The 18560-nt window shown below is 34.8% G+C and overlaps 3 protein-coding genes across 3 annotated transcripts; 2 read left to right on the forward strand and 1 right to left on the reverse strand.

Moving 5' to 3' along the window:
• The first annotated feature begins 718 nt into the window (after nt 1–718).
• LOC110611047 lies at nt 719–1288 on the forward strand. Its single transcript, XM_021751158.1, has one exon. It carries the CDS (start codon nt 719–721, stop codon nt 1286–1288), a length of 570 nt encoding a protein of 189 aa, XP_021606850.1.
• Nucleotides 1289–2446: 1158 nt separating this feature from the next.
• LOC110611951 (12-oxophytodienoate reductase 3) lies at nt 2447–7003 on the forward strand. The gene is made up of 5 exons (XM_021752536.2): nt 2447–2690; nt 2920–3060; nt 4696–4826; nt 5499–5681; nt 6217–7003. The coding sequence occupies exons 1-5, from the start codon at nt 2611–2613 to the stop codon at nt 6873–6875; spliced, it is 1194 nt and encodes a 397-aa protein (XP_021608228.1). The 5' UTR covers nt 2447–2610; the 3' UTR covers nt 6876–7003.
• Nucleotides 7004–9354: 2351 nt separating this feature from the next.
• LOC110611053 (probable glucan endo-1,3-beta-glucosidase BG4) lies at nt 9355–10425 on the reverse strand. Its single transcript, XM_021751171.1, has one exon. It carries the CDS (start codon nt 10423–10425, stop codon nt 9355–9357), a length of 1071 nt encoding a protein of 356 aa, XP_021606863.1.
• Between the last annotated feature and the right edge of the window lie 8135 nt (nt 10426–18560).

Raw genomic sequence — 18560 nt, forward strand, 5'->3', positions numbered from 1 at the left:
GTAACTAAAAAAACATCAGTAATTTGTGATTTTGACCACTTGCATTAAACTATGAATAAAGAATAGAGTTCATCTAGTACAGAGAGAAACTCAAACAGAGGCAAATTCTTAGATTTTTTTTTTCCAAGCAAATTCTAGATTTGGTATTGAAAAATGAAGATACATAATATTATGATGGTCAACGTTTGCGGGCCTAATCAGATGAAAGGCTGAGGGTGTAGAAGAGAATGTTGTTGCCACGTGTGGGGCATGATTTGCGATACACATGAGATTGAGATAGGAAATGTTTTATATTATAAATGAAATGAATGAATTAATTCATGTCAGTAGGGAAGTACTATGGCACTTTGAGAAAAGCGGCATTTATTCAGTCAGGTCTGGTTATTGGAAAGCTAAAAATTTGAGTAGACGGGCAGCTATGAAATCTAATGGTAATCCGAGTCCAAGTTCCTCAGCTCATAATTCTTATTTCTGGAAGTCTCTTTGGAAGATTAATGTTCCCAGTAAACTTCGGATTTTCCTATGACTTTTTTGCTTGGAGCGGCTACCTTGTAAAGACCTCCTTCATCATCGGATCCAACATATAGACCTAGTCTGTTCTTATTGCGGAGGGAAGGAATCTATTGATCACATTTTTTTCTCATGCCCTCATGCTATCTCAGTTTGGTTTAATTATCCATTGCAACTTCGTTCTTCTTATCTTTCGAGCTCAACAATGATGGACAAATGGACAGAAGTTTGTAATGCTCTTTCCCAGGAACCAGACTCAGATAGTCTAATACAACTTTTTGCCTTCCTTCTTTGGCAAATATGGAAAGATAGGAATGCTTTCACATTCAATCATATGTCTAAACCGGCTGAAGAGTCTGTTAGCTTGGCAATCAGAAGTCGAGATGATTTTAGAGAAGCCACCTCCAACCATCCTCTCCCCTCGCATCAATCAGAAATGGATCAACAGCTGTTAGTTCATCAATCTCAACTCTCTTGGCAACCTCCACCTCTCGGTTTCATAAAGCTTAACTTCGATGCAGCTTGGGACAAGAATTCGAATTCAGGAGCCACTGCCGTTATTGCTCGTGATCCTTCCGGAAGTGTTATTGACTGGTGCTGTAGTTCGTGGGTCTCTATCTCAGACCCCTTACAATTAGAGAGTATTGCTTGTCGAGAAGCACTTCTTTTTGTCAAAAGCAGAGGATTCTCTCGCTCTATTATAGAAGGAGATTCTCTTATCACAGTTCAAGCCTGTAAGGGTAACCCAGCTCCCCTTAGTATTCAAGATATTATCTGACTCGTTAGATATCGCTATCTCTTTTTCTTGGGTACATCGGACTCACAATCAGGCTTCACATCTCCTTTGTAAAAAGTTCATCACAGATAGTTCGTTCAGAATTAATCCCTTGTATCAGATGAATTTTGTATTCTCCTTGCCACTTGATGGCTTCTAGCAATGAACTATATCTTATGACAAAAAAAAAAAAAAAACATACATATGTGGAGTGTGATGAGGATGCTTCGCATTGCAGATATTATTGGATTGGGATCACCTCTCTTCCTATTGGCTAAAATCATGCTAGGACAAAAATCAGGCGACAACTTTTGTGGGGTCACAGTTGTAGGGATTCTCCCTCGGTTCTTCTTTTATTTGCTGCGACTCTGCTTTTTTGGCCGGTCTGCGGCCATTCGTTTCTCTTTTCAGGCACAAGTCGCAAACAGGTTCAGTTAGGAGCGGCAATTTAGGCTCGAAGATCGTATTTTGTATGGATATAAATTCGATAGAAATACGATTAAGAGTTAATATAAATATGATATGATTAATGTGTCATGTTAAAATTTTAAATAATTATTATTATAATTATTAATTGATGAATGTCTATAATACTTGTTAATTTTTTAAAAGAACATATAATTTTAGTCAAAATAATTTGTAAAAAGTGATAAATAAAACTAGATAGTAGTAAAAGATTTATTAGTTTCAATAATAATAATATTATTTATATTATTTAAAATTTCAGAAATTAATATTTCATTAGAAATTGAATTCAACTCACACATAAAATAATTAGAGATTTGAATTAATTTCACTCTAAAATTTAAATTAGGTTTAACAAAAGGTTACCAACATGTTGAGAGAATATAGCATAAAGGAATCCAATCCAAGAACAATTTTCTCCTAAAATTTTGATCTTCCAGTGGAGATGGCGGTTCCGATCAGCAGGCGGAGGGCTCCTCCCTCGTCGAACGGACCAGGCAGCCGCCGCCACACGAGGCATCTGTTTCGCTTGAGTTTCAGCCCCCCTTGAGTCAACGCGGCGGGACCAGAGTAAAACGAAGTATAAATCTCCACGTGTATACCATGACTAAATTATCATTATTATAATTAAAATAATAATTTTTTTCCAGGCCATCGGGCGTGGATCACATGCAAAATTCACAAATATCCGATCCAGTCCACTTTCGTTTCCTACCGACCAATCATCACCGTCCAAGAAGCATTCGAAACAGTCTCTCCTATATTAGTATTAGAATCCTTCCCCAATTTTCTGTTTCATTTCTCAAAATCATCATCTTCTCTGAGATTCAGTTCATTTCAGTTCTAAATAAGTAGCAAAAATGGCTGAAACTGGACCAGACGGGACCGCGATCACCCTGTTTTCTCCTTACAAGATGGGCAAGTTCAGCCTCTCTCACAGGTCAGATCTTCTCCTTCTCCTTCTCCTTCTCTTCTCTTTTGATGCCACGACAGATTCAGTGTACAGTGTACAGTGTACGGTCTTCTTGAATTTGATTGGCTTTAGAGATGGAGCGAGAGAGATCCGGGAGGGCGTTTCTGTCATTTTCATGTGCTTCCTTTTTTTAATTTGATATAATAAGTGTATTTTTATCGAGATTTACGGGGCGGTGCTGATGGGTGATGAGCAGGGTGGTGCTGGCACCCATGACTAGATGCAGAGCGTTGAATGGGATGCCAAACGCAGCGCTGGTGAATTACTACACGCAGAGATCAACTCCCGGCGGATTTCTCATCACGGAAGGGACTCTGGTTTCCCCTACTGCCCCTGGGTAATTAATTTTATTTCACTTTCCGTTTCTAAAATTAGTGGTTGGTGGGTCCCAATAAGCACCCCACTCAGCCAAATTATTGACCTTTTCCCTTTGAGTCATTGACGCTCTCCTCTCTGTCTTCGGTTTTTTCAAGTTGGATGGCTGCCCGTTTGACCAAAAAATCGGGGTATTACCTTTAAAAAAATTAAGAAAAACTGGGGCGCAGGTGCCCAGGAAATATGGACGGTGCTTATAGATCAAAGATAATAGTAATTTTTTATTTTTGAATATTGGAAATTTTAAATAAGAGGATTGGTAGTTTATATTGCTGATTTTTTTGACCTTTTGTATTATTATATACTTAATTATTAAGCTAAAATTAATATAAATTTCCTTATAATATTTTGCTTAAAAATGTTTTCTAGTGTAAAAATAATATTATATATTTGGTGGAAGTGTATTAAATTTAGAGTTTTTATTGTTTAGACCTCATTTAGTTTTAAGTCGGTCCATTTTCAGAAAAATTAATTTTTTTAAAAAATATATTTTTAGAAAAGTTATTTTTTAAAAAATATAATTTAAATTGTAATATATTAAATTTTTAAGAAATAAATAGAATGTGACTGTGAAAATGACATAAATATCCTCACTCTAAATATATTTATAATATTTAAAATATAATATTTAATTTAATAGAAAAAATTATATATTAACCAAATACTCAAATTTTAAAAATACTCAACTCACACTCTCAATATATATTTTTTTATGATGATTATAAAAATTATCATAAAATATAAAAAATATTTATATTTAATTTAATTAATTTTTTTATTTGAATGAATATATAACTTAAATAAAATTATGTCATAAAATTTTTCACACATTATTATCTATCAACAAACATAATCTGTAATTTTCTATTAATTTTCACCTAAATATTTAATTATAAAAATATAAAAAAGGTAAAATAAAAAATAAGAGAGTAACTTAAAGTTACTTGAGTTGGAGAGAGAAATTTACTTTCTTATGAAGAGAAAGTAATACAAATCAACTAATTATCCTAACTAAATATAGTCTATCTCAAGTCGATCTAAAAAAATTTGAATTTGACTTGTTAAAATTTTTTTTTTAAGTTCAAATGTTTATGTAAAATTTATGTTTAATCTCAACTTTGCCTAGATTTTTTATTATATTTAAACTAATTTTATATGTTTATGAAGCTTGTGAATTGGTCTTTTTTTGAACAACTCGCAATTATTATTTAAATTCATTTAATAATAGGCCTAATAGATTAAAATAATTTAAATTAATAATCATAGCATTAATTAAATTATAATGTCCTAAACATACTTTATACAACTAAGTATGTTATTTATAATTTAATTATCTTATAATCATTTAGTTATAATTACATATGATATATAACAATTAACAAGATTAACATATATATGAATTTACTCTTGAACTTATAAGTCGATTGATAAACTCGTAAACATACTAACATATATGTTTAAAGGAGGTGATTATTAATAAAATTAAGTAATTTCATTTTTTTTTTAAATAAATTTAAAAAAAATCAGAGCCAAACTTTTTAGGGGCGCAGTTACTTTGAGAAAAATGATTTACTAATCTTTTAATCTTGAAAACCAGGTTTCCTCATGTCCCTGGAATTTATACAGAAGAACAAGTTGAGGCATGGAAGAGGGTGGTGGATGCAGTTCATGCCAAAGGGAGCATTATATTCTGTCAACTATGGCATGTAGGACGTGCATCTCATCAAGGTAAATTTCTACACTTTCTCTATGATAAAGGGGAAAAAAAAAAAGTTTACCTTCTCCTTTTCACTTTAGACAGCATAATGTTGATCAATTGACCAAGACTACTGGTTTACATTTCTGATTTGGTGTTTCTGTTATAGCAGCACTATTAGGAGCAATATTATACACAGTGGATGGTGATTTTATATAAGCAAGTTACATAAAATTATTCTAAAAACAAAGTCACATAAAATTGCTAGTCACTGTAAAACTAACACAAATAGCTATGTTGGCAAAAAAAAAAAAGAAGAAAAAAAACAGTATTAAAATTATTTAAAAAAAAACTGCTTGGGGGTTAAGTTTTTTGATTTGTCATTTCATGTAAGCTATCATTTAGCTTTATTATTATCATTTCTCCTCTAGTAAGTTCATATTAATTCACTTGTTTGTTTTTCTTTTGCCAAATTTCCTAACCAAACTCAGTAACTCTTCTTTTTTCCTTTTCCTTTCTTTTTTCAAAAAAAAAAAAAAAAAATTCATTATATAGCTTTGAATTGAAATATCACATTAGAGATGACTGCAAGTTCCACTAAACTGAAAATCATTAATATCAATTTTTCTTTGGATGCTACACTATGTTTATTGTTGTTGAAATGTTGCTAATCGTTTTAATTCTGAATTCTACAAACAAATTAGTATATCAACCTGGTGGGGTTGCACCTATATCATCGACGAGTAAGGCCATCTCAAATAGATGGAGAATCCTCATGCCAGATGGATCCTACGGTAGATACCCGACACCTAGGCCCTTGGAAACCTCGGAAATACTAGAGGTAGTGGAGAATTATCGCCAAGCAGCCTTGAATGCCATTCGAGCAGGTTGGTATAGATTCTACTTTTATTTGTTTGTTATTGTCATCATAAGATTTGGAGTTACTTGCTGAATTCAAATAAAGAAGAGCTATAATTAAATGTCAAGAAAGAATAGGCTACACTTTGTTTAAATTTTACGAAAGGGTGTATAGCTATGATGCCTTTCTATGTTGTTGAGTATCTTTCCCATCATTTTGCATTTGCATGCTGATGCGTGGTGCAACTATCATCATGTCTCCATTTGGTCACCAGTTAATTGATACCCAAAAAAGCTTCAAAGGAAATTATTACGGACTCGCTGTTCATGGCCCTCAGTTGAGAGAAAGATGAAGCCCTTTGGATAAACTCTTCTTTTATTTCTATATTTTGTGGTTAAGCATTAATTTTTAATTTTATTTATTGTTTCTTACTATTTCGTTCAGTAAATATTCACAATTAAAAACAGTAGTAATGAATATATAAAATAATGCGCCCTGCTTTTAGCTTGCTTTATTGTGCCTGTATCATCATTTAAAACACGTACGGGTTGTATGATTTGCAGGCTTTGATGGAATTGAGATCCACGGGGCTCATGGTTACCTTATTGATCAATTCTTAAAAGATGGGATCAATGACCGAACAGATGAGTATGGTGGATCGATCAACAACCGATGCAGATTCCTAATGCAGGTGATTCAAGCAGTAGTTGCAGCAATTGGTGCAGATAGAGTTGGTTTCAGAATGTCACCAGCAATTGATCACCTAGATGCCATGGATTCTGATCCACTCAACTTGGGTCTTGCAGTAATTGAAAGGCTAAACAAACTCCAGTTAAACCTTGGATCAAAACTCACCTATCTCCATGTCACTCAGCCTCGCTACACAGCTTATGGCCAAACAGAATCAGGCAGACATGGCACTGAAGAAGAGGAAGCTCGTTTAATGAGAACTTGGAGAAGGGCTTATCAGGGAACTTTCATCTGCAGTGGTGGGTTCACAAGGGAACTAGGAATGGAAGCTGTAGCACAAGATGATGCAGATTTGGTATCCTATGGCCGACTTTTCATTTCAAACCCAGACTTGGTCTTGAGATTCAAGCTCAATGCGCCCTTGAATAAGTATGTCAGGAAAACATTTTACACCCAAGATCCTGTTGTAGGATACACAGACTACCCATTTCTGAGAGATGGGAACTTACAGGAGCCACTATCGCGCCTTTGAATCTGAAGTAGCTGGTCTGGAATTATAATGCATGTATATGAACATATAATATTTGGTTTGGAACTTTATTATATATAATGAACATCTTGATGAGAAAAATATTATCCTCAAAGAAGAGGATTATTCTATTTTGGTTAAGACTCATTGTGGTAATTAGAAGTTGCAGCCTTGATGAGCGATTTCAGGCTCATGAACCATTAGCCGAAAAGATCCAAACTTGACTGGGATCTCTAACCTGTTACAGTCAGAAATATCTCTCTCACAGAGGCTTTCTTGGGGAGCCTTTCAAATGGGTAAAATGTAACCTGAAATTTTGATTATGTAAAATAAATAAGATTAATGAAAAGAAAATTAAAAAAGATCATATAGGCATGTCTTGAATTTTGTTAATTTATTCTCTAAAGTTAACATTTAATTCGAGATAAATAAAAGGAATCAATTTGTTAAGAGATTAGGGAAAGGGAAACAAAGAGCGACAACACTAGAGGGAGCTGTTTTCTTTGGTCTAAGAGGTGTCAAATTGTCAATGAGCTGTTATGTTGACTCCTCTGCCCAGTGCCTCTGGCTGATGAATAGTTTGCTTAACCTCAGCGACTATTCTTTCTCGGTTGTGTAGAGTTTTGGTTTTGGTGGATTGTGTGCTTCTTTGGTGAGGTTTCCTTTAGCGATCTATTGTCTTGTGCTCTTGCATGTGAAGTGCTTGTCGGAAGGAAGCTTATCCTTCATCCTTTGCTGTTTGATTTATGGAAGAATAGTGGAATAGACACCTCAATGCTAGATGCCTTAATATGGTCCCTTTCATGGCTATAAAAAATTGAAAATGTCATGGCACCATTTTCTTTCTTCGTTGCTCTAGATGATGATCCTGTGAGTTTGTTAGCTCTTGCATCTTGGGATTAGTCCTGGAGATTTTGGTAGCGAAGTTGGGTTTGTTGTTGCAATTGGTGGTGTTGGGGTTTGTTTTTCACTCCATGCTCTTTTGCTGCAGGCTTGTATTGGGATTTGGAGCTTCCTCTTCCTTTGCTCTTGCCGCTTTGAGCTGGTTTCGATGGCCGTGGTGTGATGGTGGCGGTGCAAGTTGTGCCAAATTGGTTTGGGATGTTTTGAGGTGGGCTGGGTTTCTTATGGGGTGGGTTGAGTGTCTGGGATGGGCCTTGTTTTGTGGATTGTGGTATGCTTTTATATAGTTAAACTTTAGGAAGATTTACAATTTAGTCTTGAATATTACCATTATTAATAAATCAGTCCTTATATTTTTAAAAATCTATTTCTCTCCGTCAACGAAATAGTTTTTCTATCTATTTTTGCCGTTAAAAATATAGTAAAAGACTAAATTACCCCACATTATTTTCCTCCTCCTCCTCCTTCTTTTTCATCTTCATCAATTCTTCTTCTTCTTCTTCTTCTTCTTCTTCTTCTTCTTCTCCTCCTCCTCCCCCTCCTCCTCCTCCTCCTTCTTTTTCTTCTTTTTCTTCTTCTTCTTTTTCTTCTTTCTCTTCTTCTTCTTCTTCTCCTCCTCCTCCTTCTTCTTCTTTCTCTTCTCCTTCTTCTCCTTCTTCTTCTTCTTTTTCTTTTGCTTCTTTTTCTTCTTTCTCTTCTTCTTCTTCTTCGTCTTCTTGTTCTTCTTTTTCTTATTTTTTTTTTCTTTTTTTTCTTCTTTCTCTTCTTCTTCTTCTCCTTCTTCTTCTTCTTCTTCTTCTTCTTCTTCTTCTTTTTCGTCGGAGTCGGAGTCGGAGTCAGAGTCGGAGTCGGAGTCGGAGTCGGAGTCGAAAAGAAAAGATAGGGACTATTTTGCTGACAAAAAGAAACGATAAGAATATTTTAATAAATGTGAGAAAACATAGGGACTATTTCGTTGACAAAAAGAAACGATAAGGACGTTTTAATAGATTTCTAAAAATATAGGGAGGGATGATTTCGTTGACCGAAAAAAACGATGAGTAGAGACTATTTCGTTGATGAAAAGAAACAATAAGAAAGTTTTAATACATATAAGAAAAAATATGGACTATTTTATTGACAGAAAAAAATGATAAAGACGTTTAAAATAGGGACTATTTCATTGACAGAAAGAAATAATAAGGACGTTTTAATAGATATAAAAATATATAAAAATATTTTAATAGATTTTTGAAAATATAAGAATTAACTTGTTAATAATAATAATATTCAAGGACTAAATAAAAAGTTTTATTTGGAGGTAAAATTGAATTCTCCTTTATCTAATTTTAACGAAAAAGAGAACGAAAGGATTATTTTGTTGACGAAAAAAAAATAAGGACGTTTTAATAGATTTCTAAAAATATAGGGACTGACTTGTTAATAATAACAATATTTAATGACTAAATTATAAATTTTCCTAAACTTTAAATGCAACCATGGTAAAGAAAAATCGCTATAAATACTAAAAAATTAAAACGATCAACTTATTCTTTTATTAGAAGTAAACAATATAAGTAAGACATTAAAAAACAAGCTTTTAATCTGGTACCAACCGCCTAGGTAGTTTCGGATGCTTGTCCTCAACAGAATTAGGAAACATAGGATAAACAGGTGTCATATTAGGATAAAAAAGTCCAAAATTCTGTTCTACTCCGGGAGCTTTCTGATTCTCATTGAACAAAGCAAATACAAACCCTTCTATTAGTGCTCCAGGCCTTTTGGGTGTCCCATTATTCATGACATGTTGCATGAGATTCCGATTATACGTAGAGGCCAGCTCCGGCGTTGTGAGGTTTCCATTCCCAGCAGAAGGCCAGCCACTCTCAGAGACCACCACATTTACATTGGTGACGCCCATTTTCTCTACAGCCCAAATGAAAGAATCCACCATAGCATCAAAGAGGTTCCAGTAGCTCAATTCCCCGTCGTGAACCACAGGGCCGGTGGCAGTAAACTGTGCATAGTCTAACCGTACATTTACTGGATCTCCAGCATAGGCGAAGTAAGGATACACATTGACAAGAAGCGGTGATCCATTTTTTGACAAGAACCCAAGAATCCCACCCATAATATTACTCAACTCAGGCTTGAACGCACCGCTGAAGGGCGGGTACGAGGATCCCAAAGTGTCGGCGGACAACACTGTTGTCACCTTTGTAGCAGATAGTTTATTAGCATTAAGTGTGTTTTGAAGAAACTGCATTACAGCTGCAACGTGCTGACCATAGACACCACCGACGACTTCATTACCGACTGAAATGTAGGAGAATACGACGTCGTTGAGGTAAGGTTGGACATTAGTTGCAAACCACGAGTCTACAGCTTCTTGGCTGGATGCTAAGTTGGGCAAGTCCTCGTTTCGCATGCCTAAAGTAACAAGGATGTTACTTCCTCGTAGTGCATCAAGAGCTTGAGGATTAGGATCAAAGAGTCTCATTTTGCCGATGTTGTATTTTTTGTAGAGGCCAACAACATCAGCTGCAGCAGGCAGGTTATTTCCTAACATGCCATAGCAAACACCAATTCCGGCAGCAGCATCTGCGGTGCCAATTTGGTGGTGCAGCGCTGCTACAATGGACATAATCAGCTGAAGCCAAAAATATGCCATTTCTTGGAATCAAACTCTGCCTGCTTTGCTGTTTCTGTGAAAATGCATTTTCAATTCATCAAAATTAACTTAATATAATAATAAAAAATATAAAAAAATAATAATATATAATATTTTTTTTCTTCATGAGAATATATTTCAATTTTTTTTAAAGAAAATAATCCATTTCCCATTATTTTGTTGTAATATCAATAAACTAAAAAAATACCAATAAAATTCGTACAAAAAGTGCAACGGTATTAATAAGATTATTGAAAATTAGAAAATAGTTATCAAAATTTAGAAAATAATTTTTTTTTCATAAAAGGAAATGCTTTTATTTAAAAAAAAGTCACTTTTCTTAAAAATACTTATTTGTCTTTTTAATTTTGATAATTTTTTTTTGAATTAAATATAATTGTATTTAATAATTAATTTTAAAAAATGTATGAAAATTTAGTCTGATAATAAGTGTATGTGAGTAAATTTGAAAGGTCTCATATTCTACTCTTCAATTCTCAATCTCAATTTAAAAAAAAAAAAAAGAAACGATTAGGAGAAATATTTACCAAGAAAAGATGAATATTTCTCTGAAGTTGCAGAAACTCTTTACCCCTGAGGGCTTAATTTTCTTCTTTCTCCTGTGAAGATGAATTGCAGTGCAGAAGCTGTTCTTATAATCAGTAGTAAGGTAATGATATAAATTGATTTCTATGGTAGGCCAGAGAAACCTTCCTAAATCTTTATACTAGATTAAGCAATACAGCCTAGATACACCTAATTATCAATGGAAAGAAAATCCAGTAATTTCCATTTAGGAAAAATTGGTAATAAATATATTTCTTAATTAATACCCATGACAATTTTGCTACTACGTTTAGAGAATTTATGGATATTTTTTTATAGGATATTATTAATTATATTGTTTATCATAATTTTGAGCTATTTATCATTTATTAAATTATCGATGATCATTTAAATGTGAAAACTTTTGGAAATATAGTATGAAGTATTATTTATTATTGTGAGCGGTTACCATTATTCATTAATTATATTTAAATCAACTTGATTGTAATTAAATTAAGTTTTTTTCGTCAATAATTGGGAATAGAGATGAGTATTCGGTCGGTTCGGTTTAAAATCAAACTGAATCGAATAAATTGAAAAATTAAAATTTTAGTATTTATAAAAATCAAATCAAATTGATTTTAGTTAGAAATTAAATCGAACCGAATCAGTCTGATTAGTTTAATTTGGCTCGATTATATCGATTTGAATTTTTAATAAATTTTTTATTTTTTATTTATTTTTAATATTTTAAAATTTAATTGAAATATTTTAATTTTAATATAATCTAATTTCTCTATATTATTGCAAATAATATACCATTATCACTAATGGATTCGATTCAATTTTTTTAATTTTGTTTTTATCAAAACTGAACCGAATATAAATAAGTGAAAATTTTGAAATTAAAAACTAAATTGAAATGAATAAAAAATCAATTTAAATTTTTAAATTAATTCGATTCAATCAATTTTTTTAATTTGAACCGAATACTGCTCATGTTTCTGATAAGTGATATTTTTTTCCAATTTATAATTAAATTAATAAAAAATTAAATAAGAGTATGAAATTAATAAAAAAAATTAAACTTAATTAAATTTTTTGAATTTTTTTATTTTAAATAAGGGTACGAAATTCTTTTCCAACTCATAATCAACAAATGTGAATAAGGATTAATACAGCAATTAAAAAACTCTAAATATTTTAAATGAATGAATATTCTTATTACAATGAGGTGTCTAAAAATTAATTATTGAAATTGAATCCCTCAGCTTAAGGTCTGTTTGTACAGATTCCATAGAAGATAGGGAATTCATAATAACCACACAGTTCTTTAATTTCATGGACACCATTCATGAGAGATCAACAAGACTGATACGCCACTACGTCGGTCAACAAGAGTCATTGTGAAGAATAGGAAGTTCTTGAACTAATAATGTTGCTGCTGTCATTTATTTTTGCTGCACTTATTTGCTGTCATTTATTTTTGCTGCACTTATTTGCTGTCATTTATTTTTGCTGCACTTATTTATTTTTTTTAGTGTGTAATTTGCTTAGTCATTTGCAGTTAGAGTCAAAGCAAATAAATCTCATTACTGCCGATTTGTGGCCATGAGAATAGGCAAAGTTGTTATTAGGCAAAGTTGTTATTTTCCTTCTTAAGAACATGTAATTGGCAGTAGCAGGGCATCAATGAAAATACAAACTTCTTATTTCTTTATCAAATTTTTTGGCTTTTGATTGGGACCTATCATTGGTATCAGAGCCGCGTTATCTATCTTTTTTCTTTCTATTTCTTTTCAATCCCTATGGCAACCAATAAGGAACGAATTGAAAACTTGGAAGCTGCTGTCGGGCAACTTCAAGATTCCATTAGCAACATGGGTCAAGGGCTTAACGAAAAATTGCAGCAGATTGAAAAAGCCATCTCGAAGTTCTCTGAGATGACTCTTCCTACTAAAGAAGGAACCAGCAGTGTTGGTGACAATAGCCAGAGTCGTTCTAACACGAAGGAATCGATAGAGGGAGGAAAGCCTATCTTCGCTTCCAAACTCGCTAAAATCGAATTTCCTAAATTTTCAGGCGATGATCCAACAGAATGGATGGCTAAAGTGGAATAGTTTTTCGACTATCAAAAAACGATCCCTACTGAAAAGGTGTATTTAGCCTCTTATCATCTCCAAGGAGAAGCTAATCAATGGTGGAGGTGGATGCAACGTACGTATAAAGAAGAGAACAAGGAAATTACCTGGGAGGCCTTTGTCGACGAATTATGGTCCCGCTTTGGACCCACTGAATGCGAGGATTTTGACGAGTCCCTCTCCAAAATACGACAAACTGGTCCCTTGAGAGAATACCAGCGAGAATTTGAACGCTTGGGTAATAAGGTGAGAGGATGGACGCAGAAAGCCCTAGTGGGAACATTTATGGGCGGCCTCAAAACAGAGATTTCAGATGGTATCAGAATGTTCAAGCCTAAGACACTCAAGGAAGCAATTGATTACGCTCGAATGAGGGATGAGCAGTTGCTGCGACAACGAAAGGCAACTCGCCCATCTTTCCAGTTGAGCTCTTCTTCTCCGGTTAAGGGCAAACCGACGACACCAGTAAAGAGGCTCACTTGGGAAGAGATGCAGAAAAGGAGAGCTGATGGTTTATGCTTTAACTGCGATGAAAAGTTTGTGCCAGGTCACAGGTGTTCTAAACCTCAACTGCTTCTACTCGACGGTGGATGTAATTTTGATGACGAAGACGATGATGCCGCAGAGCCTGAGATTTCTTTGCATGCCCTTACAGGATGGTCTTCGGTGGGTACTATGAGAGTTGCTATCCAAATCAATTCCTTCGAATTAATTGCTCTGATTGACAGCGGCTCAACTCACAATTTCGTCAATGCGAAAATTGCTGAGATACTCAAACTTCCAGGAAAGCCGACCAAGCCTTTCAATGTCAAAGTGGCAGATGGTACTCCATTACTTTGCAGCAGTAAATTCAACAATATTCCCTTCTCGCTTCAAGGTATACCCTTTGTGGCTACTTTCTTTTCTCTGCCAATAATGGGTCTAGATGTTGTTTTGGGAGTACAATGGTTGCAGTGGCTGGGAACTGTTGCTTGTAACTGGAAGGATCTGACGATGGATTTCAAATGGGACGGCCAGCAGAGACACTTACAGGGAATTCGGAGTAAGCCGATTGAACCTCTCTCCTTGAAAGCCATGACCAAGGCACTGCGGCAACAAGGTTCAGTTTTTGCTATCTGTATGGAATCCTCTTCCTCTGTTTTGCCTGAAGGATTACATCCAGACATGCAAAAGTTGTTAACTCAATACTCTGATATCCTTCAGAAACCAGTTCAGTTGCCACCAGAGAGAGCAATTTCCCACCACATCAATCTAAAAGAAGGTACCGATCCTATTAATGTAAGACCTTACAGGTATGCTCACTTTCAAAAGGAGGAAATTGAGAAGCAAGTCCAAGATATGCTGAGATTGGGTCTAATTCGGGCTAGTACAAGTCCATTTTCTTCTCCTGTTTTGCTAGTGAAGAAAAAGGACGGCTCCTGGAGATTCTGTACAGACTACCGTGCCCTTAATGAAGTTACAATTCGGGATCGATTTCCGATTCCTACGGTGGAAGATATACTTGATGAACTCTATGGATCCGCTTATTTTACTAAACTTGATTTCATTGCAGGATTCCACCAAGTTCGAGTTCATCCATCGGATGTGTATAAGACGGCTTTCCGGACTCATAACGGTCACTATGAGTATCTGGTAATGCCTTTTGGCCTCTGTAACGCTCCATCAACATTTCAGGCTCTAATGAACACAATTTTCCGACCCTACTTAAGGAAATTTGTGCTTGTTTTCTTTGACGATGTTCTTATATATAGCCCGTCTTGGGAATCACATATGGAGCATGTGCAGCTGGCTTTTGAGTTAATTCGAAAGCACCGTTTCTTTATTAAACTCAGCAAGTGTGCTTTTGGCCAACAACAAATTGAATACTTGGGGCATATTGTTTCTCGTGAGGGTGTACAGGTGGATCAATCCAAAGTCAAGGCAATTCTTGATTGGCCTAAACCATCTACTATAACTGAGTTGCGTGGTTTTTTGGGCCTTACAGGTTATTACAGAAAATTTGTGCGTGACTATGGAGTTCTAGCTCACCCATTGACAAATTTATTGAAGAAAGGAAACTTTTTCTGGACTGACGAAGCTAATACCTCCTTTCTGACCTTGAAGCAAGCTTTGACTACTACTCCAACACTAGCCATGCCCAATTTTGATGAACCGTTTGTCATCACAACCGATGCCTCTAATACAGGAATTGGAGCAGTCTTATCTCAGCAAGATCGCCCAATAGCATTCATGAGCCGTGCCTTGGGGATCTCTAAGCAAACCTGGTCCACTTATGCTAAGGAGATGCTGGCTGTATTACAAGCGGTTCGTACTTGGCGTCCTTATCTTCTGGGTCGCAAATTTTTTATTCACACAGATCAGCGAAGCCTGAAATATATGGTGGAGCAACGGGTTATCACACCAGAACAGCAGAATTGGGTTTCAAAGCTTTTGGGGTATGATTATGAAATTATATACAAGCCGGGCAAAGAAAATAAAGTGGTAGATGCTTTATCACGTGTACAGGGAAGTCCCAGTCTCAATGCACTTTTCATGCCTCATGCATCTCTTTGGGATCGCATTAAATCCCTTGCTTCTACTGATCCGTATATGATTGATCTTGATAAAAAGGCAACTGCAAAACCGGGGCAACCATACTCTTGGAAATCTGGATTATTGTTTTACAAAAATCGCGTGGTAATTCCTCCAACTTCTGACTTGCCTATTCAACTCTTGCAGGAATTTCATGACTCTCCTATTGGTGGTCATTCTGGGGTTTTACGCACTTTTAAGAGAATAGCCCAGCAATTCTATTGGCCTTCTATGCGAACACATATTGAAAATTATATTGCAGCTTGCACTGTCTGTCAGAAGAATAAAGCAGTAAACTCATCCCCAGCTGGTCTTCTTCAACCATTGCCAATTCCACATCAAGTCTGGGATGATATTGCAATGGACTTTATAGATGGTCTTCCTTCCTCTTGTGGAAAAGATTCAATTCTGGTTGTCATTGATCGCCTGAGCAAATATGCCCACTTCTTGGCATTATCACATCCTTACTCTGCAAGAGTGATGGCTGAAAAATTTGTGGATGGGGTTGTGAAATATCATGGCATGCCGAGATCAATTATTAGTGACCGCGATCCTATTTTCATGAGTCATTTTTGGCGGGAGTTCTTCAAGCTGTCTGGAACTAAATTGAATATGAGCTCTTCATATCACCCTCAATCTGACGGACAATCCGAGGTCACTAACCGTTGTTTGGAGCAGTATCTGCGTTGTTTTGCAAGTCAACAACCACGCAAATGGAGCACTTTCTTGACTTGGGCAGAGTATTGGTACAATACATCTTTCCACATCTCAATTGGCATGACTCCCTTTTTAGCTTTGTATGGCAGAGACCCTCCAATGCTTCCACGTTATGAGTTGGGCCACTCCTTAGTTCAAGAGGTTGATCAGACATTAGCAGTGAGGGATGCGATTTTACAAGATTTAAAAATCCATCTTTCCCGAGCTGCACATCACATGAAGCAATCTGCGGATAAGAAGCGCAGAGATGTTTCATTCTCTCCTGGTGATTTGGTTTATCTTAAGCTACAACCTTATCGTCAGCAGTCTGTCTCCAAGCGAGCATCTCAGAAATTAGCCAATCGCTTTTATGGACCATTTCCTGTCATTGAAAAAATTGGAAATTTGGCTTATAAATTGCAATTGCCTGCTACTTCGAAAATCCATCCAGTTTTTCATGTTTCCCTTCTAAAACAACATGTTGGCGATATTGTTCCTATTTCTAATGACTTGCCACAGCTTACAGATGATGGATATGCTGTTTTGGAACCTCACGAAATATTGGATGCTCGTTGGACTAAAACTGGCAATCGCTTCTTGAAAGAAGTTCTTGTTCGCTGGAAAAATTTGCCACTTGAGGATGCCACCTGGGAACATTCTGCAGAACTGCAACTACGGTTTCCGCATTTGAACCTTGAGGACAAGATTCCATCTGATGGGGGAGGTAATGATACGCCACTACGTCGGTCAACAAGAGTCATTGTGAAGAATAGGAAGTTCTTGAACTAATAATGTTGCTGCTGTCATTTATTTTTGCTGCACTTATTTGCTGTCATTTATTTTTGCTGCACTTATTTATTTTTTTTAGTGTGTAATTTGTTTAGTCATTTGCAGTTAGAGTCAAAGCAAATAAATCTCATTACTGCCGATTTGTGGCCATGAGAATAGGCAAAGTTGTTATTAGGCAAAGTTGTTATTTTCCTTCTTAAGAACATGTAATTGGCAGTAGCAGGGCATCAATGAAAATACAAACTTCTTATTTCTTTATCAAATTTCTTGGCTTTTGATTGGGACCTATCATTTCAGAAAACTCTTTTTAGCTGTCAAAATGTCTTCTTATGCCCTAATTTTCTATCCCTTCCCAATCTCCATGGACCACCTTTCCATAATTGGAAAAATTATTATTAATAAAGTTAAAAAATGTACAAAAATTATGTAGATTAGACTTAATCCGACTTAAAAACCGCGATATTATTTAACATATTTCTTGCTTTTCATGTCAAGTAAAGAGAAAATTTGTCTTGATGGGAGAAGATTTACAGGATCACATGCATGGCGGATTGCATCTGTCGTTTGTTATGGATACATTTAAGCTTTACCATGCATGTGAAATCATACATGGGCCCACGCATTTGGTACATATATGCTCAATACTGTAAAAATATTAAAATAACGAATCAAAAATTATTATTTTATATATTTTATCAATAATTATAAATTAATAATAACCGTATAAAACTGTTGTATATATATTTTTTAAATATCAGACAACAATTTAATTATATTTTCATGATCGTCGTAATTATTATATTCGAGTCGAGACTGAACTCTAAAAAAGAATAAATTTAAAATTTAGTAGGACTCATTAAGCAGGTCGATTTATCAACGCGTCATTTAATCTGAAACTAAAGCAGGCCGAATTTATAAAAAATTTAAATCCGCTAAACAAGAGTTTAATTCTTGTAATGTGATGAGAAGTAGGAGAACAAGTCGGTTATACTAGGACTCTATCAACACACACCGAAAGATAATTAAATGACCGTTTGATGAAAATGAACAAGTAAATACGTCAATACCTATAGATTTACATGACAAAAATATGTAACACCGTAATGGAACGACGATTATGCGCCACTAGAGGATAAAAAAAAATAGATAGAGGAGAATATGAACAACAAATAAAAAATAAGATTAAAATTATAATTTTATTAAATATAAAATAAAATTTTAATTAAAATATATTATTATATATAATAAAAAATTAAATTTTTTTATAATAATTTTAAATTATTGTTAAATTATTACTTCATTAATATTAAGAAAATTTTTTGCTTCGAAAATAGCATTATGTAACGCTAAAATAACTTAATTAAATAAAATTTGATGATTTGCGGGACTTAA

The sequence above is a fragment of the Manihot esculenta genome, chromosome 3 (genome assembly GCF_001659605.2).
Source record: "Manihot esculenta cultivar AM560-2 chromosome 3, M.esculenta_v8, whole genome shotgun sequence".
Lineage (NCBI taxonomy): Eukaryota > Viridiplantae > Streptophyta > Magnoliopsida > Malpighiales > Euphorbiaceae > Manihot > Manihot esculenta.